Raw genomic sequence first — 23,359 nt, forward strand, 5'->3', positions numbered from 1 at the left:
TGTACCTGGATTCTTCTTTAGGGATCACTAGGGAAAAAAATGTTAGTCAGCAATGAATGCAGACCTGCCTAAGGCGGGGGGGGGGGGGGGGTACATTTGATGGCATTTTGGGGGCTCTTCTAGCCCTATAAGTAGTTAGAGGCTCATTTAAAAGTCCCTGTGATTAGGCAAGATGGGATAATGTAAATAAAAGCAAAAACCAGTTTACTTGCAAGACTCAGAGACAACCTCATCTGTGCACACAGCTGTCATAGAGACTGAATGCATCTCTGGGGTCTCTGTTCCCCGATGACAAAGTAGCCTTTAATGGAAGCTGCTTGCTGGGCTAATGGTCAGGCCCTGAGTGGAAATTCTGAGATCAATAGGCCTTTCTAAATTCAGGAAATTGGGGCTTCCCTGGTGGCGCAGTGGTTGAGAATCTGCCTGCTAATGCAGGGGACGCAGGTTCGAGCCCTGGTCTCGGAGAATCCCACATGCCGTGGAGCAACTAGACCCGTGAGCCACAACTACTGAGCCTGTGCGTCTGCAGCCTGTGCTCCGCAACGAGAGGCCGCGATAGTGAGAGGCCCGCACACCGCGATGAAGAGTGGTCCCCGCTTGCCACAACTAGAGAAAGCCCTTGCACAGAAACAAAGACCCAACACAGCAAAAATAAATAAATTAATTAAATTCAGGAAATCAAGACTGCACCTAAAGCTTAAAGGGCTGATGAGAACAGCAAACACATAGCATCCTTTCCTTTCTTCCCTGTCAGGCATTTAATTGGTTCACACCCCACTTTTCCTAGAAGTTAATGCTGTCCTTACATGCAACCTCTGGGAAGAGGTGAGCAAGGAGAGTTGACAAATCACTCACAGAAAATCCCATGAAAGGTGGGCTTAAGGCAATCCAGGCTCCACCTTGTTATAAATGGCTACATTTTCAAAGAATGCTAGAGAGGTCTGCTCCTAAATTGAGTCTCTTCTGTCCTTAAGAGAAGTCTCTACTTTGCTGGGATTAATAATTGGACCAAATGTTCCTAATTCAGAGTTACGGGCACTTCGTTTTAGGTAAAAGTTTGAATTATACATTTTTTAAAATACAAATTAATTCTTTCCTAGTACGGTATTTATTGCCCTAGGCTTTGCAGTGAACCTTGATCAAGGAAGGATATTTCTTCTTGGTATCTGGCTTTTATGAAATGGAAAAGTCCAAGTAAAATATCAAGGAGATGGAGAAAGCCTTAAGAAAATAAATCAGGAGACAAAATCATGTACCGCAAATACAATAGAAACTTGCACGTTTAATAGAGATTCATCTGTTTCCCATACTTTCTACAGGTCCAGTTCACACAGGAGTCACAGAAGAAAAGACTTCTTTATGAGCTACAGGAAACTTCAGCTCAAGGGATGACTCTGAAAGACAGTCAAACTCCCAATCAGCAAGGGGGTAGAGAGGAGCAGTGCATGTAAATTTTCAACATGGGCTGAAACACATGGGGTTAGTTGTCTACAAAGTGTGATTCATGAGAACATCTGCTCTGCAGGCCTTCTACTGATACAACTAAAACATCTCACTCAATTACTGGCATTGCTTGTTTTATTGTGTCCACCACCCCATTCCCAGTTAGAATATATGCTCCAAGAACTGGGAAAATGCCTGCTTTTTAAAAATTATTATATCTCAAGCACCTAGAAGAGTGCTGGCATTCAATGAATAAAAGTTAAATTTAAATTAAGATTTTACTATAAGTAAATCAGACAAGAATAAAAAAAGAAAATAGACGACCATTATTTAGTAAACGTCTCCTAGACAATAAAGTTACTTTCACAGTATAAGAATTAATAACTGAATTCTGAAGCTGAAAACCTACTGAGGAGACATTAATTTCTTAATATCTGAAATTTGGAAAAAAAACTATTGCTTTAAAGCTTGAGTCCTCTTACTAATCAGTATGACTAGTAAAACAAAAAAAAAAAGTATTCAATGGTTTGCTTTGCCCAATTTTAATGAGCCCAAACTCTAACTTCACACTGGAAGAGGCAGGAACACGAAGCATGGCTGATTACCACTATTTACATAACTTCCCACCAGAGGCCCACGGTCAAAGGCACAGCTCACTCTAAAGTCTTTAGAATATAAGAAACAACTCAAGCAGCCAATAAATCAGGAGCTCCACTTTCAGAGCTCCCCTTTGTACATACTCAAGAATTTCTTCTTGCTGAATTCATCATTAGTAGCCACTTACCATATCTACCAATGTTGACTTTGTGAAATCACTCCCCACACTTGGCACTTAGAACCCTGCCTTCTCTAATCTTCCTTCACTGTGTGGCAGCAGAATAACTGAGGAGCATGGAAAATGGGGATGGGCGATGGGGGCCTGTTTCTGAAAAGCACATGTTTCAATAGCACTGATGACCAAAAAAGCAAGACTTCAGGCAGAAAGAAAAAAAAAACCCAAAACCCCAAAATCCCAGACACTTCCAACTTAAACTTTTCAGGAAAAATAAATATGATATGAAAAGACTTAAAGAGGGACAAGGTGGCAGAGTAGGAGGATTTTGAGCTCACCTCCTCTCACAAGCATACCAAAATCACAACTAACTGCTGAACAACTATCGATAAAATAGACTGGATTCTACCAAAAAAAGATATTCTACATCCAAAGACATAAAGAAGAAACCACGAGATGGTAGGAGGGGGGCCCTCACAATGTAATCAAATCCCATACCACCCAGGAAGGCGACCCAGAGACAGGAGAATAATTATATCACAGAAGTTCTCCAGTGGGAGTGAGAGCTCTGAGCACCATGCCAGGCTCCACAGCCTAAAGGTCAAGCACTGGGAGGAGGAGCCCCCAGAGCATTTGGCTTTGAAGGCCAGCGGGGCTTGATTGCAGGAGCTCCACAGGACTGGGAGAAACAGAGACTCCATTCTTGGAGGGTGCATAAAAGGTCTTGTCGTACCGGGACCCAGGGCAAAGGCAGTGACTTCATAGGAGCCTGGGCCAGACCTACCTGCTGGTCTTGGAGGTCTCCTGAAGAAGTGGGGTAGGAGGGTGTGGCTGTGGCTCACTGTGAGAACAAGGACACTGGTGGTGGAGGTACCAGGGACTATTCATCAGTGTGAGCTCTCCTGGAAGCCACCATTTTTGCACCAAGACCTGACCCCACCCAACAGCCTGTAGGCTCCAGGGCTGAGACATCTCAGGCCAAACAACCAACAGGGCAGGAACACAGCTCCACCCATCAGCAGACAGGCTGCCTAAAGACTTCCTGAACCCACAGCAACCTCTAGACACACCCCTTGACACAGCCCTGCCCACCAGAGGGCCAAGACCCAGCTCTACCCACCATTGGGCAGGCACCAGCCCCTTCCACCAGGAAGCCTACACAAGCCTCTAGAGCAGCCTCACCCACTGGGGGCAGACACCAGAAGAAAGAATACTACAGTCTGGCAGCCTATTGAACTGAGTCCACAAACACAGAAATTCAGACAAAACAAGATGGCAGAGAAATATGTTCCAGATGAGGGAAGAAGACAAAACCCCAGAAGAACAACTAAGTGAAGTGGAGATAGGCAATCTACCAGAGAAAGACTTCACAGTAATCATCATAAAGATGATCCAAGACCCTGGAAAAGGAATGGATGCACGGTGTGAGAAGTTACAGGAAAATTTTAACAAAGAATTAGAAAATATGAAGAACAACCAAAGAGAGTTGAAGGATACAATAACTGAAATGAAAAATACACTAGAAGGAGTCAACAGCAGAATAAATGAGGCAGAAGAACAGATAAGTGAGCTGGAAGACAAAATGGGGGAAATCACTGCTGCAGAACAAAAGAAAGAAAAAAGAATGAAAAGAAATGAGGACAGTTTAAGAGACCTCTGGGACAACATTAAACGTACCAACATTCACATTATAGGGATCCCAGAAGAAGAAGAGAGAGAAAGGGCCTGAGAAAATATGTGACGAGATAATAGCTGAAAACTTCCCTAACATGGGAAAGGAAAACAGTCAACCAAGTCCAGGAAGTGCAGAGAGTCCCAGGCAGGATTAACTCAAGGAGGAACATGCTGAGACACATAGTAATCAAACTGACAAAAATTAAAGACAAAGAAAATAATAAGAGCAATAAGGGAAAGGCAACAAATAACATACAAAGGAATCCCCATGAGGTTATCAGCTGATTTTTCAGCAGAATCTCTGCAGGTCAGAAAGAAGTGGCACGATATATTTAAAGTGATAAAAGGAAAAAATCTACAACCAAGAATACTCTACCCAGCAAGGCTCTCATTTGGATTGATGGAGAAATCAAAAGCTTTACAGATAAGCAAAAGTTAAAAGAATTCAGCACCACCAAACCAGCTTTAAAACAAATGCTAAAGGAACTTCTGTAGATAGAAAAGGCCACAACTGGAAACAAGAAAATTACGAAACGGGAGAGCTCACTGGTAAAGGCAAACATACAGTAAAGGCCGGAAATTATCCACACACAAACATGATATCAAAGCCAGCAATCATGAGAGGAACAGAGTACAAATGCAGGATATTTGAAATGCATTTGAAATTAAGAGATCAGCAACTTAAAACATCATGTATTTATACAGACTTCTATATCAAAAACTCATGGTAACTGCAAACCAATAATCTGTAATATACACACAAAAAAGAAAAAGGAATCCAAACACAACACTGAAAATAATTATCAAATCACAAGAGAAGAGAACAAAAGAGGAAAGGGAGAAAAAAGACCTACAAAAACAAATCCAAAACGATTAACAAAATGGCAATAAGAACATACATATCGATAACTACCTTAAATGTAAACAGATTAAATACTCCTACCAAAAGACATAGACTGGCTGAATGGATACAAAAACAAGACCCGTATACATGCTGTTTACAAGAGCCCCCCTTCAGATCTAGAAACACATACAGACTGAAAGTGAGGGGATGGAAAAAGGTATTCCACGCAAATGGAAACCAAAAGAGTAGCAATGCTCATATCAGACAAAAGAGCCTTCAAAATAAAGACTGTTACAAGAGACAAAGAAGGACTCTCCATAAAGATAAAGGGATCAATCCAAGAAGATATAACAATTGTAAATATACATGCACCCAACATAGGAGCACCTCAACATATAAAGCAAATATTATATAAGGCACCTCAATATATAAGGTGTAAATTATATATGGCAATATATAAGGCAAATGTTAACATATATAAGAAATTCTGGGAGACTTTAACACCCCACTTACATCAATGGACATATCATTGAGATATAAAGTCAATAAGGAAACCCAGGCCTTAAATGACACATTAGAGCAGATGGACTTAATTGATATGTATAGAGCGTTCCATCCAAAAGCAGCAGAATACACATTCTTTTCAAGTGCACATGGAACATTCTCCAGGATAGATCACATGCTGGGCCACAAAGCAAGCCTTGGTAAATTTAAGAAAACTGAAATCAAATCAAGCATCTTTTCTGACCACAATGCTATGAGATTAGAAATCAACTACAAGAAAAAACCTGCGATAAACACGAACATGTGGAGGCTAAAAAATATGCTACTAAATAACCAATGGGTCACTGGAGAAATTAAAGAGGAAATCAAAAAATACCTAGAGACAAATGAAAACGAAAACACAACAATCCAAAACCTATGGGACATGGCAAAAGCAGTTCTAAGACAGAAGTTTATAGCAATACAAGCTTACCTCAGGAAACAAGAAAAGTCTCAAATAAACAACCTAACCTTACATCTAAAGCAACGATGGAAAGAAGAACAAACAAAACCCAAAGTTAGTAGAAGGGAATAAATCATAAAGATCAGAGAGAAATAAATGAAGTAGAGACTAAAAAAACAATAGAAAAAAATCAATAAAACTAAAAGCTGGTTCTTTGAAAAGATAAACAAAATTGATAAACCTTTAGCAAGACTCATCAAGAAAAAACGGGAGAGGGCCCAAATTAATAAAATTAGAAATGAAAAAGAAGTTACAACCAACACCATAGAAATACAAAGGACCGTAAGAGACCACTATGGGCAACTATATTCCAATAAAATGGACAACCTAGAAGAAATGGACAAATTCTTAGAAAGGTACAATCTCTCAAGGCTGAACCAGGAAGTAACAGAAAATATGAACAGACTAATTACAAGTACTGAAATTGAATCTGTGATTTAAAAACTCCCAATAAACAAAAGTCCAGGACCAGATGGCTTCACAGGAGAATTCCACCAAACGTTTCGAGAAGAGTTAACACCTATCCTTCTGGAACTATTCCAAAAAATTGCAGAGAAAGGAACACTTCCAAACTCATTCTATGAGATCACCAACACCCTGATACCAAAACCAGACAAAGATACCACAAAAAAAGAAAATTACAGGCTAATATCACTCATGAACACAGATGCAAAAATCCTCAACAAAATAATAGCAAACTGAGTCCAACAATACATTAGAAAGATCATACACCATGATCAAGTAGGATTTATCCCAGGGATGCAAGGATTTTTCAATATCTGCAAATCAATCAGTATGATACACCACATTAACAAGTTGAAGAATAAAAACCATATGATCATCTCAATAGATGCACAAAAAGTTTCTGGTAAAATTTAACATCCATTTATGATTTTAAAAAACCAAAAGAAACTCTCCAGAAAGTGGGTATAGAGGGAAACTACCTCAACAGAATAAAGGTCATATATGACAAACCCACAGCTAACATCATACTCAAGGTGAAAAGCTGAAAGCATTTCCTCTAAGATCAGGAACAAGACAAGGATGCCCACTCTCACCACTTTTGTTCAACACAGTATTGGAAGTCCTAGACACAGCAATCAAAGAAGAAAAGAAATAAAAGGAATCCAAAGTGGAAAAGAAGTAAAACTGTCACTGTTTGCAAATGACATGATACTATACACAGAAAATCCTAAAGACACTACCAGAAAACTACTAGAGCTCATCAATGAATTCAGTAAAGTTGTAGGATACAATATTAATACACAGAAATCTGTTGCGTTTCTACCCCTAACAACAAAAGATCAGAAAGAGAAATTAAGGAAACAATCCCATTTACCACTGCATCAAAAAGAATAAAATACCTAGGAATAAACCTACCTAAGGAGACAAAAGACCTGTACTCCAAAAACTATGAGACACTGAAGAAAGAAATCAAAGATGACACAAACAAATGGAAAGATACACCATGTTCTTGGATTGGAAGAATCAATACTGTCAAAATGACTATACTACCCATGGCAATCTACAGATTCAATGCAATCTCTATCAAATTACCAATGGCATTTTTCACAGAACTAGAACAAAAAAATAAAATAAAATTTGTATGGAAACACAAAAGACCCCAAAAAACCAAAGCAATCTTGAGAAAGAAAAAGAAAGCTGGAGGAATCAGTCTCCCTGACTTCAGACTATACTACACAGCTACAGTAATCAAAAGAGCATGGTACTGGCACAAAAACAGAAATATAGCTCAATGGAATAGGATAGAAAGCCCAGAAATAAATCTATACACCCATGGTCAATTAATCTATGACAAAGGAAGCAAGAATGTACAACAGAGAAGACAGTCTCTTCAATAAGTGGTGCTGGGAAAAGTGGACAGCTACCTGTAAAAGAATGAAATTAAAACATCCTCTAACACCATACACAAAAATAAACTGAAAATGGATTAAACACCTAAACGTAAAACCAGATACTATAAATCTCCTAAAGTAAAACATAGGCAGGACACTCTCTGACATAAGTCGCAGCAATATCTTTTTAGGTCCATCACCTACAATAATGGAAATAAAAACAAAAATAAACAGGACCTAATTAAACTTAAAATCTTTTGCACAGCAAAGGAAACCATAAACAAAACAAAAAGACAACCTCCAGAATGGGAGAAAATATTTGCAAACGATGCAACTGACAATGGATTAATCTGCAAAATATAAAACAGCTCATGCAGCTCAATATCAAAAAAACAAACAATCCAGTCAAAAACTGGGTAGAAGATCTAAAAAGACTTTTCTCCAAAGAAGACATACAGATGGCCAAAAGGCACATGAAGAGATGCTCAACATCACTAATTATTAGAGAAATGCAAATCAAAACTACAATGACGGGGCTTCCCTGGTGGCGCAGTGGTTGAGAATCTGCCTGTTAATGCAGGGGACACAGGTTCGAGCCCTGGTCTGGGAAGATCCCACATGCCGTGCAGCAATGAGGCCCGTGAGCCACAACTACTGAGCCTGCGCGTCTGGAGCCTGTGCTCCACGACAAAAGAGGCCACGATAGTGAGAGGCCCGCATACCGCAATGAAGAGTGGCCCCCGCTTGCCACAACTAGAGAAAGCCCTCGCACAGAAACGAAGACCCAACACAGCCAAAAATAAATTAAAAAAAAAAAAACACCAACTACAGTGAGGTATCACCTCACACTGGTCAGAAAAGCCATCATCAAAAAGTCTACAAATAATAAATGCTGGAGAGGGTGTGGAGGAAAGGGAACCGTCCTACACTGTTGTTGGGAATGTAAATTGGTGCAGCCACTATGGAAAACAGTACGGAGGTTCCTCAAAAACTAAAAATAGGGCTTCCCTGGTGGCACAGTGGTTGAAAGTCCGCCTGCCGATGCAGGGGACATGAGTTCATGCCCCAGTCCGGGAAGATCCCACATGCTGCGGAGCGGCTGGGCCTGTGACCCATGGCCGCAAAGCCTGCGCATCCGGACCCTGTGCTCCGCAACGGGAGAGGCCACAACAGTGAGAGGCCCGTGTACCATAAAAAACACAACAAAAAACAAAAAAACTAAAAATAGAGTTGCTATATGATCCTGCAATCCCAATCCTGGGCATATACCTGGAGAAAACAATAATTCAAAAAGATACATGCGATTAGAGACCTAAATGTAAGACCGGACACTATAAAACTCTTAGAGGAAAACATAGGAAGAGGAAAACATAGGAAGAACCCTCTTTGACATAAATTACAGCAAGATCTTTTTTGATCCACCTCCTAGAGTAATGGAAATAAAAACAAAAATAAACAAATGGGACCTAATGAAACTTAAAAGCTTCTGCAAAGCAAAGGAAACTACAAACAAGATGAAAAGACAATCCTCAGAATGGGAGAAAATATTTGCAAACAAATCAATGGACAAAGGATTAATCTCCAAAATATATAAACAGCTCATGCAGCTCAACATCAAAAAAACAAACAACTCAATCCAAAAATGGGCAGAAGACCTAAATAGACATTTCTCCAAAGAAGACATACAGGTGGCCAAGAAGCACATGAAAAGCTGCTCAACATCACTAATTATTAGAGAAATGCAAGTCAAAACTACAATGAGGTATCACCTCACACCAGTTAGAATGGGCATCATCAGAAAATCTACAAACAACAAATGCTGGAGAGAGTTTGGAGAAAAGGGAACCCTCTTGCACTGTTGGTGGGAATGTAAATTGATACAGCCACTATGGAGAACAGTATGGAGGTTCCTTAAAAAACTAAAAATAGAATTACCATATGACCCAGCCATCCCACTACTGGGCATATACCCAGAGAAAACCATAATTCAAAAAGACACATGCACCCCAATGTTCACTGCTGCGCTACTTATAATAGCCAGGTCATGGAAGCAACCTAAATGCCCATCCACAGATGAATGGATAAAGAAGATGTGGTACATATATACAATAGAATATTACTCAGCCATAAAAAGGAACGAAATTGGGTCATTTGTAGAGACATGGATGAATCTAGAGACTGTCATACAGAGTGAAGTAAGTCAGAAAGAGAAAAACAAATATCATATATTAACGCATATATGTGGAACCTAGAAAAATGGTACAGATGAACTGGTTTGCAGGGCAGAAACTGAGACCCAGATGTAGAGAACAAACGTATGGACACCAAGGGGGGAAAGCGGCGGGAAGCGGTGGTGGTGCTGTGATGAATTGGGAGATTGGGATTGACATATATACACTAATACGTATAAAATGGATAACTAATAAGAACCTGCTGTATAAAAAAATAAAATAAAATTCAAAAAAAACAAACAAAACAACAACAACAACAAAAAGATACACACACTACACCCTTCTTCACTGCAGCACTAGTTACAATAGCCAAGACATGGAAGCAACCTAATTGTCCGTCAACAGAGGAATGGATAAAGAAGAGGTGATATATATACACACAATGGAATACTACTCAGCCATAAAAAGGAATGAAATAATGCCATTGCAGCAACATGGATGGATGGACCTAGAGATTATCATACTAAGTGAAGTTAAGTCAGAAAGAGAAAGACAAATACCATATGCTATCACTTATATGTGGAATCTAAAAAATGATACAAATGAACTTATTTACAGAAACAGACTCACAGACATAGAAAACAAATTTATGGTTACCAAATGGGAAAGGTCGGGGGGAAGGGATAAAGTAGGAATTTGGAATTAGCAGATACATACTACTATATATAAAATAGATAAACAACAAGGACCTACTGTGTAGTACAGGGAACTATACTCGATATTTTATAATAACCTATATGGGAAACGAATCTGAAGAAGAATATATATCTGAAACATTTTGCTGAACACCTGAAACTAACACAACATTATAAATCAACTATACTTCAATGAAAAATAAATTAATTTTAAAAAGATTTAAAGAGAATATTTACTTTATACAGTCTTGATGTACCAAACGATTACTTCAAACAGCTGGGTATTTTAAAGTTATCTCCCCAATGCCCTCTTAGTGCTCTAAAAATCACCTCTCTCAAATAAAGAGACAAACAGGTCTCCTTTCTTAAGCGTCTCTCTTTTTATAAATTGCATCAGACCCACAGTGAATGTCTTCCTGGGAGTTTCACCAAAACCAAAAAGAACTTCTGATATAAAACTGCAGCAGGAGATCGGGGAAAGAGTGTGGAATTGCGGGGGTCACAGAACTGACCCGCAAGCTGTCCTTAGTCAAACCCACAAGTCGGTGCCCCAGGGATGAAAGGACCTTGGGAGGCCAGCCGACAGCAGGGCTGGTCCTATCTCCCCTGCAGGGGTCGCAAGTGCAACTCGCGCTCCAGCTGCTCGGCAGTCAGGGTACCCTGGATGGCCTCGCAGCCCGGGTTGAACACGGAGTACGCGCTCTTCTCCCCCTCCGTCTTCTCCTCGGGGCCTCGTGTCCCCACATACATCCAGTAGAAGAGGGACAGGACAAAATAGGCCAGGCCAAATTCCAGTTGCACAAACAGTCCCAGCAGGACCAACCAGAGGAGCACCTTCAAGAAGGTGATGTTGGTCAGGAGAGACTGGTCCTGCGGGGGCGGGGCCGGCGGACGCTCGGCTGGATTCCCCGGTGGCTGTGACGCGCGGCCCCCAGGCCGAGCCGCTCCCTAGGACACACACAAACAAACCAAAGTAAGAATAATGGGCAGTGGGGCCGGGAGGATCAAAACCGATCTGGAGAGACAGCTGTCCTTGCTCGGGAAAGGCTTCCGGCTCATCTGTGTCTATTTTCTGGCCCTGCTCTCTAAGACAACCATCTCCAAAGAGCTCCTAGGCATTCTGCTCCAACAGAATCAAAACTGATCAGTGAGATGTGAGCCGATGAAATCCTTAACAGCGTTCAGAGGGATTCCCATCTGAGGCAGACATTTCCTCAGATTAATCTGTTGCTAACAGGAGCTAATTTTTGCCTGGTACAGAGACTCCCCCGTAATTGATAAGGCAGTGACCACACGCTTCCCACACAGAATCAATATATGTTTGCTGCTTTGTCTAGACGAGCTAAAATTTTGTTGAGTTACATGATTCTAAAACGAAGACTACACCAGAAACAGGAAACAAAAATCCCTTCCACACATTAAAAAGAAAGTCACTGTTATAGCCACAACCTTTCCATCCCCTGTGACCATCCTACACACCCCCAGGATCTCCTAACTGGACTCCCCACCTCCTAACTCTTCCCTCCCCAAACCATCCTATGTGCAGCTGCTAAATGGATCTGCTAAAACACCCATCAACCCCCTGCTCACAAACCTCTGACAAATTTTTATTGCCTACGGGTTAAAATTTAAACTCCTTGGGCTGGAATCCAAGGCCTTGCATTCACTCAACAGACAGAAATGCCAGTACACAGGCCCCTGCGCTGTGTGCTAATGGGAGACACAGGTACTTAAGGAGCTTTAGGGTGCTTGATCTCCAGTCCAGTATTCTGCAAACTTTTTTGGGTATGACCCACAATAAGAAATACGTTTTGTACTGCAACCCCACACATATATATCAGGGGAAAAAAAGGTCACAAATCAACAAATACCTTCCTTACATATGAAGCTTTGATTTTCTATTCTATTTTTTTTAATTTAGTTTTAACAGAGGACTAGATCCTCTAAATTGATTTCACCACCCACTAATGAGTCATGACTTGCAGTTTGTAAAACAGTGGTCTAAAAATTTTCTGAACATGATCCACAATCTATTGCTCTATAAACGAACACTCTACTCCAGTTCAACTGGTCTTAGGACCCAGAGACATTGCCCCTTGGTGGCCAGGAATAGCCTCTGCGTCCTCTCCATTCCTCAGCAACTTGCTTCCTCCAGGCAAGCATGACTGGTGAACTGTATATGCCCCGACCTCCTGGGCCATCAAGGAGGGTGTCCCCTCTGCCACCTAGAGCTCTGAATGGCTGTTTCTCAGCACCGAACTATTCGTCATTCAAGTGTCTCTCTTTTAATACAGGTCACATGTGTCCCTAGATTGCTGCACGAGGCCCCAAGCTACCATTTATTATCTTCTGGTGTCTCCAGAGCCAAACACAGTACCCCACACATAAGTTCTCAATACATAGCAGACTTTTAGCTCATTTATTCAATTATATCTCTTATCCTTCACATGGCAATTGAAAAGGGACCACAAATATTATTTGGTCTCAATTAAAAATACAGGTCATCTGATTTATGTTGCTTCAGAAATTCTATAATTGTTCAACCCTTGATTTTTAGTATCAATATTGTAATTATTACCTTTTCAATTAGATTGGAAAGGTTCTTCACATATAATCAACAACCCCCCCCCCACACACACACACACATTTATTAAACAAATAAATGTCCCTTTCAGATGTAACCAGTGTGCACAATAGGGAAATCACTGAAGGTCTTAGCAGGGAACTAATACAATCTGATTAATATTTAAGACTGCTCTGGCTGCCTGGCAGAAAATGGGCTGCAAGAGTAGAAGAAAGGAAATTGTTAGTAGCTCATGCAGGAGGCCCAGCAAGACAGGATCAGGCAGAGATCAGGGTGGTGACATGGAAGACGGAGAGAAATGACGGATACAGAATACATCTTAAATGTGTACGACTTGAAACTCACAGTAGACTGAATTCATTTTATTATTGAAGGGGTATAACAAGAATAATGCTACGGCCACCATTTACTGAGTGCCTTCAAGATGCCTGATCTGTAATCCAGCAAGCAGGTATTATTATTCCCAATTTACTGATAAGAAAACTCTGAGGTGTAAGCAACTCCCCTAAAGTCACACGGCTGGTGACAGGCAGAGATGAGTTTGGTCTAGCATCCTAGGATGATCTCCCTCCAGAGCCCTTTTTACTTAATTAGGGCCTTTATGGGGGGTGGTAAGGGGAAGGGTTAGAGAGCTAGAAGGAGATGAGGTGGGGTAGGGGGTTAAATGAACTGGAAAAGGGAACAAACAAAGAGGGGGGATAAGGAAATTCCTCTGCCTCGTTTGGCATTTGTTTTAGAACCAGTGTGCCTTCTGCTGTAAAAGCTGTGTGTGGAACCGTCTGTGGTCACCACAGTCACCACAGCACATATGGTGCAGTTTAGGGAAGGGAATTCTGTTCCTTGAATGCCAAGCTGCTTCCCACCTCAGGGCCTTTGCACTCGTGGTTCCCTCTGAGAGGAAAGCCCCTTCCTCTCACACCACCTGGCTGGCTCCCTCTTCTACAAACCTCAGTAACAATGTCACCACATGGACCCTTGGCCTGTCCCGGGTTTCTGCAAAAGTGGCTCCTTCTTATGAAAATGGTGAGGTCACCTCCTCAGTGAGTCCTCCCTGCCCACCCAATTTAAAGTGGCACTCTGCATCCCTCACCCCCGATTCACTATCACAGCACCCAGGGCCCCCCCACCACCTTTTTGTAGCATTCATCATTCTGTTCTTTCAACTCGAAGGCAAGTTCTGTGAGAGCAGGGCTTTGTCTTTATCACACTGTCTCCTGGGATACAGGAAAGCAGCTGGAACACAGTGGGCACATGAGAGGATTATACTGAATCAATGAATGCTGATGGGGGAAAGGGAAACGTTAAAAGATGACTCCTGGATTTGAGGGGGTGAGGCAAAGGCTGTGCTTGGCCAGGTGACGCCAAAGAAGGAGAGCATTTGAGCAGTGGGCCAACCTGAGGCAAGGCTTGGAGGGGAGGAATTGCAGGATGACTGTGGGCAATGGACCTTGGGGCTAGATGGTGCATTGGGGGCCTGGGAGGGAGATGGGGGTTGGGTGGGGGGCTTGGCAGGATTTTTTTAAAGTTACAGGCATATCTGTCCTAATGTGGTAGACGCTTGTCACAGAAAGAAATATTTTATTTTAGTGGACTGCTTTTCCCCAAACTAAATTCGAGAGTGAGGGAAGGAGGTGGATGCTTCCTTGTCAATGGCCAGTAAAAAGAAGCAATTAGAAACAGAAGGTTAAAGAAATCTCTGACAAGCCACTGTGTGCCACCTAAATTATTAGGTAGAGATAGATTATAAATTAGGGGAGAAAAAAAGCAGTTTAATGAGAATTTCACACCAGAACAAACCCAGGAATGGTAGCTGAGTCAATGAAAATGAGCTTCAAAGTTCCTCATGAAAAAACAGAGTAATTAATAAGAAGCACTGGAGGTCCAGCATTTCCTCTCATCCCTTTGTCAGGCCATCAGCTTTTGGGTTTTTAATAATGAAAACTTTCTCCAAGTTCAGCTTCTCTGGATCCAACTCAATGATCTCATATTCCTTTGGAAATGAGACATACAGTCAAAACCTCATTGTGTGGACTACAATGTAACTGGGAGAGGAAAAGAGATAGAGGAAATGGATTCTAAAATCCTAACCAGGGACTTCCCTGGTGGCGCCGTGGTTAAGAATCCACCTGCCAATTCAGGAGACATGGGTTCGAGCCCTGGTCCGGGAAGATCCCACATACCATGGAGCAACTAAGTCCGTGCATCACAGCTGCTGAGCCTGTGCTCAAGAGCCCGCAAGCCACAACTACTGAGCCCACGTGCCTAGAGCTTGTGCTCCACAACAGGAGAAGCCACCGCAAGGAGAAGCCACAAAGAGTAGCCCCTGCTCGCCCCAACAGGGGAAAGCCCATGCGCAGCAACTAAGACCCAACACAGCCAAAAATAAAATAAATAAATAAATTTATTTTAAAATAAATAAAATCCTAAGCAATTGTGCGCAGTGAGTTCTAATCAACAATAAAGTCATCCTGAGACAAACTGCATGCAAGGAAATGGATTGTTTGAAACCTGCTGCACTCACTTTCTACAAGTCAGTTGGAACCCTGAGTGTCATGGAGAATAATATCTAATCCAAACTGAGTAACAGTAAGCTCTCCTTGATTACAAAAAAAAAAAAAAAAATCCTTAAAACCAGATGTGGTCCAGTGATAGATGAACTGAAGTAATTTTAAGAGTAAGGTACATTTTAATTTTCAAAAGGAATTTTTGGCTGTTACTGCACTTGGGAGGGACAGAGGCCATGTCACAGATTGCCTCACAGCACAGATATCCCCTTGATGTTTTGTCCTGTATTCCCACATAGATGCTCCAATCTCACACTCAAGTCATCACCTTGCCACCTTACTCATGAGTGAAAACGAAGATACTGAGGCGTGAATAGGAAATTACCAAAGACTCACAGGGTGAAAAGGATATCATACTAATCTATATATTGTCTTCGCCTTGAACATTCATTGTTAAACTTGAATAGGGCTTGCTAGTTCAACAGTGAGACAAAGGTACATGCCACCACGGCAGTCACAGTTACCACACTTTTGCGAATTCTGTATTCAAATGCCATTTCTAAAGCGCAGGCTATCTGGGTGACTGGCTGCATGTGGCCCAGATGCGAACTCAAATGAAACTTTAATTACTGCCACTTTTTATCAGAATCCAATTAGACCTTTTACCCTCCATTAGCAGAGGGCTGTGACTCAACACCATTGTGGAGAGGTTTCCCAAAGCCACCGGGGGCACAACGATAACGCAACTCGCTGTGAATAACACAAGGGCAGAGGTCCTTTCTTCCAGGATCCTAGACCCTCCCTTCAAACCTGGAGTCGGAGCTGCGTGGGTCTCGGGCTGGAAGGAAAACGTGGAAGCCATTCATCAGGGCCCAGGCGAGAGGCTGGAGACGCGAGGGCCCGCCCCCGAGCTGGCGGGAGACGCCAGCAGCCCCGCCCCGCCACCGAAGGCCCGGCTGGGAAGCTATGGAAGGAGCGTGGCTGGCTGGGCGGGCTGCTTCTTGACGCGACGAGGTGGGGGGCTGGGGGTGTTGCCACCACGTGGTGGCGGGGCGGGGCCTCGGCAGGGCCTCGGCGGAGCTGCCCGAGAGGCCAAGTCGGCGGCTCACAAGCCAGGTACCCGGGGGTGAGGCCTCGTTTCTCTCACCTGAGCGAGGTTGGGCTGGGCCTGGGCACTCGCGGGCCTCAGTTTCCAAACCAGGAACCGTTTTAGCCAGCCTGGGGCTGCCTTTGGAGTCGCAGCTGCTTCCGCCTTCTCTCCCGAGGTTTGTGCACGCTGCCTCGAAGTGCTGGGTTCGGCCGCCAGCCCGGCGCGCTTCCGGGCCTCCCGGAACTCAGCTAAGCGCCTCTCCATAGCGCGCACCCCGTTTCCCGCGCTCCCGAGAACGCGCGCGCGCCCGCTCGCAGGGGCACCTGTCCCGGCTTTGACCGGCTCAAGGCTGCAGTGCGCCTGCGTAGCGGCGGCTGTATGCTGCGCGTGCGCGTTGTGGGCCTGGGGCTCAGGCCGGGCGTTCGCGGAGTTTGTGACGTTCAGTGAGCTGAGTATACAGCTAGTTGTTCCCTCCAAACGCGTGGACGCGGTGTTCACGTCCTCGCCCCGGCCTCAGCTCTGCCGTGCTCCATCTCACTTCAGGGATCTGCTCCCTAACAGGTGGAGTATCCTCTAGCAGTTGAGCAGATTGAGATTGAGAAAGTGGACCTGGGGCATTGAAGAAGGCCCGTGGTCTGTGGGATGTTCTGGTGTCAGAAGGAAGGCAGGATACAGCCTACCCTTTTCCTTTTAGCCGGTTTGCCAATCTTAGCACTTTGGAAGGTTGCTTTCTCACTGATCATTTGGCAGGCAGTCTGTGCAGACCTCTCACTGGTCTGCCGCGCTGGAAACTACCTGTTGATGTGTCTAGATGGGCCAGAAACTTAAAACAAAACAAATCTTTTATTGGGGTGCAACTTAAAATACACAAATGTGAAGTGTTTGGCTCAGTAGATCTGTATTAGGTGTATACCTATATAACTATTACCCAGAGAAAGAACGTTTCTAGTGCCCAGAGGACTCCCTTGTGTCCTCTCCCAATCACTACTCACCCAAAAAAGGTCACAGTTCGGGTCAGGAACTGTTAGATTTTTAAAGCTCTAAGCATCTAGCTAAGTGCCACTCACTTAATTGAGGCTCAAATATTTCTTCGATCTTGCTGAGTGTGAGTCAAGAAATCAGATGACCTAGAATGGAGTCTTTCATTCACTTAGCAAATATTTATTGAGAACCCTCTACGTGTCAAGTATCATACCAGGGATGCTGGGGTGAAGGAAACAAACCCTTGTTTTCGTAGTGCTTAGCATTCTAAATGGGAAGACTAATGCATAATTCCATATTTATATTTAATGTAATGTCAGGTACTGATCAGTGCTGTGAAGAAAAGTAAAGTAAGGAATAAGGATGTTGGGGTTGTTTTGAGCCAATGACCAGGGAAGGCTTCTCTGAGTTGTCATTTGAGCAGAGACCTAAATGAAATGAGTGGTGGAGGCATGTAGATATCTGGAGAAGAGTGTTTCAATCAGAGGAAACAGCAAGTGCAAAGGTTCCGAGACCTCAAGTACTATGCTTGACCTGCTCACAGAACATTAAGGGTCAGTTTGGCCTTACAGGCCATGGTGGAGACTTTATACTACATTCTGAGTGTGATGGTAAGCGACTGGAGGATTTGAGTAGATGACATGATCTGATGTCTTTTTAAAGGATCACACTGGCTGCTGGAGGTGGGACCCTGGAAGAGGGCAAGTATAGAAGGAGGGAAACAAGTTCGGAGCAAGTACAGTGGTATAAGAGAGTCTGGGAAGTTGGAGCTAGAGTGGGAAGTGATGCAGGTGGTGCAAATTGGTCAGATTCTGAATATATTTTTGAATATCTGAGCCCACATAATGTGCAGCTGGATTGGATGTGGAGCATGAGAAAAAGGAATCAAGGATGATGGATTTCCACCAGCCCCCCTCCCCACCAGTCCACACACCTGAGCAACCAAGTGAAGGATGCCAAGGCCCTCTACTGAGATGGAGGAAGACTAGGAAGAGAGGATTATTCGATAAACTTGGTGAGTTTTGTTTTGGACATGCCAAGAGTTTGAGATGCCTGTTGGACAAACAGCATAGGCAATTGCATAGTGAAAACTGGAGTTCAGGGAAAAGTGAGAACTGGAGCTACATATTGGGAGTCATCAGCATGTGTGTGATATTTAAAAGCCATGAGATCAACTAAGGAGTGAGTGTGGATAAAAAGAGGATATATGAGGACTGGGCGCTGAATAATTAGAGATGGTCTGTGAGACAGAAAAGAAATGGGGATGTTATACCACAATGACCTGTCATTGAGAAGCCACAAAAAATTTCTTGCCCATCATGGCGTCCAGAGTAGATCTGCTTCTCTGGAGGGACTGGTGACTCTTTTATCGATTGTCTTTCCCACTTGATAATCACACTGAGACCTTAGAGCTGTATTTATCATCTACTTCTAGTAGGCATTTAGACTTAAGGCGTACGGTTTGTGGGCTATTGCAATCAGGGTCTCTGGCAGGAAATATGACACCTGCAAAAAGGTTAAGTAAGGAGAACTTCGTGTTACAAAGATGTGGCGAAATTAAGGGAGCCAGCAAGGAAGTTCACAGGAAGTGTTACCAGCCTCTGGCCCTCAAGCAGAAGAGGAGAGAGTGGTCATCAGAACTCAGTGAGACCTGTAGCTATAGGAGAAGCCCGAGAAGAAGGAGCCCTTAAACAGGTAGAGAAAGGTGGGAAGAGGATAAGAGAAGCAAACAGAGAATATCCAGCCAAGTGCTAATGGCATTTCTAGCTCCATCTTGTTTCAGTAACCTTATCATCCCTTTGCTTTGTTTAATGATGATAAATTTATTTTGTCTCAGTGCTTTGTAAACCTCTTTAAATTCTTTTTGGAAGAGGCTGAAAGAATGGGAAAAAGTAAAGATGAAAGAGAGGAACATGAAGAACGCCTCATGCCAAACTAACTCCTTTTCCTTTTTGGATAAGATTATGAGACTAGTAAGTAAGAAGGGTCCCAAAGTGTACTTAATGTGTGAATTTAAGTTTTATTATGAAATACTTTGTGTATACCCAATTTCATATATATAAATTGGACACATAATAAACATATATATAATGTGTATACATGTATATCATATTTGTAAATTATAAGTAATAATATATCCACATGCCCTCTTAGTATCCATGCCGTGGAGAGTATACTTCCCCATTCTTTGACTTTGAACTCAGCCATGCAAGTTGTTTTTGCCAAATGGGTGATGGCAGGTATGATACAAGTATGGGGGCTTGAAGTGTGTTTGTCCTGTTGAGTTCACCCTCTTAATACTCTGCCCTGCCATGAGATGAACTTGCAACAACTAGCCAGCTGGTCCAAGAATAATGAGAGTTTTGTGGATATGGTCACCCAGCTGACTCACTGACCAGTTGAGCCCAGCCCAAAATAGTTGCCCCGGCTTACCCAAGATGTATGAAAAATAAATGTTTATTTTATATCACAGAAATTTTGTGGGTTTTATTACACAGAAAAAGCTACTTAAAAAAAAAAAAAAAGAAAAGAACGTTCCTCTGTGTGCCTGTGGTCCATTCCTGACTCCTACCCACCTCTTTAATCTATTAATGTAGTAAGTTACATTAATAGACTTTCTGTTAAGTCATCCTACATTCCCAGAATATACAAAACTGAGCCACTTTATGAAATATAAAATTCAAAGCTAGATCCAGTTTGGTAATCTTTAAGGAATTTTGTATCTATGTGCATGAATGAGATTTTCCTATAATTTTTTTTTTCTTGAAAGGTTTTGGCTTTAGGATTATGCTAGCTTTCTGAAATAAGCTGAAGTCTCCATCTCCCTCCCATCTCCCATTTTCTAGAACAGTTGGAGTAAAATAGGAATTAACTGGTTCTTGAATGTTTTGTAAGACTTAGTAGTAAAACCATCTAGACCTGGTGTTTTCTTAGATCAGATAAATAAATGTAAGTGACCTCATAGCTGGTCAATACAGCCTTACCCAAAAAGAGTTAAGAAGTGGATCAACATCAGTCTGTCCTGTCTGATGTTTTTAGGAGTGGCATGGATGAAAATATAAAAGACAATTTATCGTGTTTTCAGGTAACAGAAATTTTACAGAGAAATCTACAATTATATCTTTCGGGTAAAAAAAAAAAACTAAATGAATTTGATTCAATTTGTCATGATTAAAGTGTTGTGTAGACGCTCAGAGGGAACGCTACTTCCTAGATTTGCATTTATGTTTTTATATCTTTGTTTTTATTTCCTAATTGCTGGCTTGAGAGCAGTTTGCTTCAATATGACTTGGAGCTTTTCCCTGACCCCAGACTGGGGAGGAGGGGAGTATGTGGTGGATGCTTCAGCTGCTCTAGTCAGTCCCATTGTCAGAGTGAGAGACGACGCCCATACTCGTGCTTTCTTTGGTCCTGTCCCTGCAGGCACCACATGCCAAGTTCTGAGCACTGTGCTTTATATGACCAGCCGTAGGAATGTCCAAAGGAGAGTGGCCTGGATAATGATGTTTCTAGAAAAGGGTTTCTTGGCCTTGGTATTTTAGACATTTGGGGCCAGATAATTCTTTGTCTTGGGGGCCGTCCTGTATCTTGTAGGATTCTTAGCAACATCCCTGACCCCAAGCCATACTTGCCAGTAGTGCTCCCTGGTAGTTATAACAGCCAGAAATGTCCCCAGACAGTGCCAGATGTCCCCTCGGAGGCAAATTTGCCCCTGGTTGAGAATGACTGGTCTAAAGACCATATTTTAGTAAGAGTAATAAAGGCAGTGGATGATTTGGGCTGGAGAAGAAGAGTCATAGTGAAAACATACCAGTTAGAAGCTGTTAAAAGGGCTGTTGTGAATGGAGGAGCAGAATCATTTTGTGTGGCTCCAAAAGGCAGAACTAAGGCCAACAGTTGGAATTTACAAGGTGACTAATGTGGAATCTTTTTTTAAAAAGGGGGGGGGGCGGATTTTTCAGCAACTCAGTTATTCCAGAAATAGCAAGTTGCTGGAATAATTTCAGTGCAGTGAGTTCCCTGACACTAGCAGTGTTCAAGCAGAGGCTGACAACCACTTGTCAGGAATGTTGTAGAGGGGATTCTGGACTGAAGAGGGATTTGGTTAACGTAGATGATTACCAAGTCTCTTCCAACTGGAGAACTTTATGTTTTACTCCAAGTAGAGCAAACTGGGATGAGAAGATGGAAGACTTTAGGGCATCAGTCTAGAATGTGTCGCATAAGGTGTTGGTGCCCCTGCCCAGATCCCCTCAGATCTCACTATTGCTGTACATGCTGATGGCTTGTTTCTACAAGCCCCTGGGTGCTTTCTCTGACTGCAGGAGTGTGTTTAACTAGTACATGAGGCAGACTAGCAGTGGTGGAGGATTATTCCCCCTAACCTTCAAACAGCCTTCAACCAATTTTGTATGGGAGTTGGTGGATACATACCCCAGCTCCCTCGCTCCTCATTGGGATGACCCTGAGGTACATTCCACAGAATCTCCCAGGGGGTCTTCAGGAGGAGTGAACCTCAGTTGCCCACAGCAATATCTGCTCATTAAAGCACCCTATATTACCTTTCTTCCCTTTCCTGTCTCACTTCCCTGCTCCACTATCAGTGCTCCGTGGAACCACTTCCCCAGTAAGCCTCTTCCATTCAAATTGTTATGTCAGGATCTTCTTCCAAGAGACTCTAAGGTCAGACCTAGGTAAGACCTTAGGAAGGTCTATGGACTTGGTTGCAGAAAGGGAAATAAATGAGAGGACTGGTTGGTATTTCACATTTAAGAGACCCCCCCCCCAGTCTTGAAGTTTGAAGCAAGCACAATGGCTTTAGAGTGGTACAGTCCAAGGAGAATGATATTTGAAGATGGGAATAAAGAAGTTAAGAAAAGTGAAAGGAAGGGGAGGAGAGGCCATGGTACTTCAACTGAAGCAGCCTGATCAGGACAGCTCCTGGGGAGGCTATTTGGCCCACACTTTATGCTGAGCTCTGTAGAGGACAGAATCAGAACAACCAATCCAGTCATTCTGATTCTGTCCTCCAAGGACTTTAGAGACCATTCAGTCAGTAAATGTTGATTGAACACCTGCTATAAGCCAGGCCCTGTGCCAGGCTTTGAGGACGCAGAGAGGAATAAAATACAGTCCCAGCCCTTAGGAATTTAAGGCTTAGCTGGGGAGGCAGACTCACTAACAGACAATTACACATGGAGGTCTGAGGGAGCAGAGGAGGGTCACTAACTCAGACTGGGGAGTAGTACAACTTCTTTGGATTTAAATATGGGGAAACCGAGGCCAGTGGAGGAAAGCTGATGAGGTTCTGTAATTCCTGGGCATTGCTGTAGACAACAGATATTTCTGGTGATAGTTCATTCCTTTATAGCACTGTCTTTTGCATTTGCTCTGGAAAGTATCCCCACATGACCCCCTTGCCCCCACCCACTCTTGGCTTGATGGTCACAGCTTGCTTTGGCCTGACAACTACTGCTGGTTTGAGTTTTGCCTTTTTGTGCCCCCTACCCCCCACCCAACTACAGGGATCTTGTGGTCCAAAAGAGCCCAGCAGTCTCTGCTGTTTTTTTAGTCAGTCCTGCCTGATCCCATTATCTGAAGCTTCCTCATTCCCCTCCTCTGCATCTCCTTAACTCCATTTAGCTTCCAAAATCTCAGGTTATAACAGTTGCCCACCCACCTGATGTGCCTTACATTGTTCCGTTTTGAGTTCTATTGTGTTAGAACTGATGCTCAGAG

General features: G+C 42.9%; 1 protein-coding gene across 2 annotated transcripts in view; it reads right to left on the reverse strand.

The window, feature by feature from the left end:
* SAYSD1 (SAYSVFN motif domain containing 1) overlaps positions 1-16,983 on the reverse strand; it is a 40,689-nt gene extending 23,706 nt beyond the window's left edge. Inside the window, exons 1-3 of one of the 2 annotated variants that reach the window (XM_060307462.1) lie at positions 16,697-16,983; positions 10,699-11,409; positions 1,311-1,394 (exon numbers count right to left, since the gene is read on the reverse strand). In XM_060307462.1, coding sequence (XP_060163445.1) covers positions 11,059-11,409; positions 16,697-16,903 — 558 coding nt within the window. In that variant the 5' untranslated portion in view covers positions 16,904-16,983 and the 3' untranslated portion in view covers positions 1,311-1,394; positions 10,699-11,058. Of the gene's footprint in view, positions 1-1,248; positions 1,395-10,698; positions 11,410-16,696 lie in introns of those variants that run through there. The other variant, XM_030870832.2, reaches the window with a different exon arrangement.
* Positions 16,984-23,359: the final 6,376 nt, after the last annotated feature.

The sequence above is a fragment of the Globicephala melas genome, chromosome 11 (genome assembly GCF_963455315.2).
Source record: "Globicephala melas chromosome 11, mGloMel1.2, whole genome shotgun sequence".
Lineage (NCBI taxonomy): Eukaryota > Metazoa > Chordata > Mammalia > Artiodactyla > Delphinidae > Globicephala > Globicephala melas.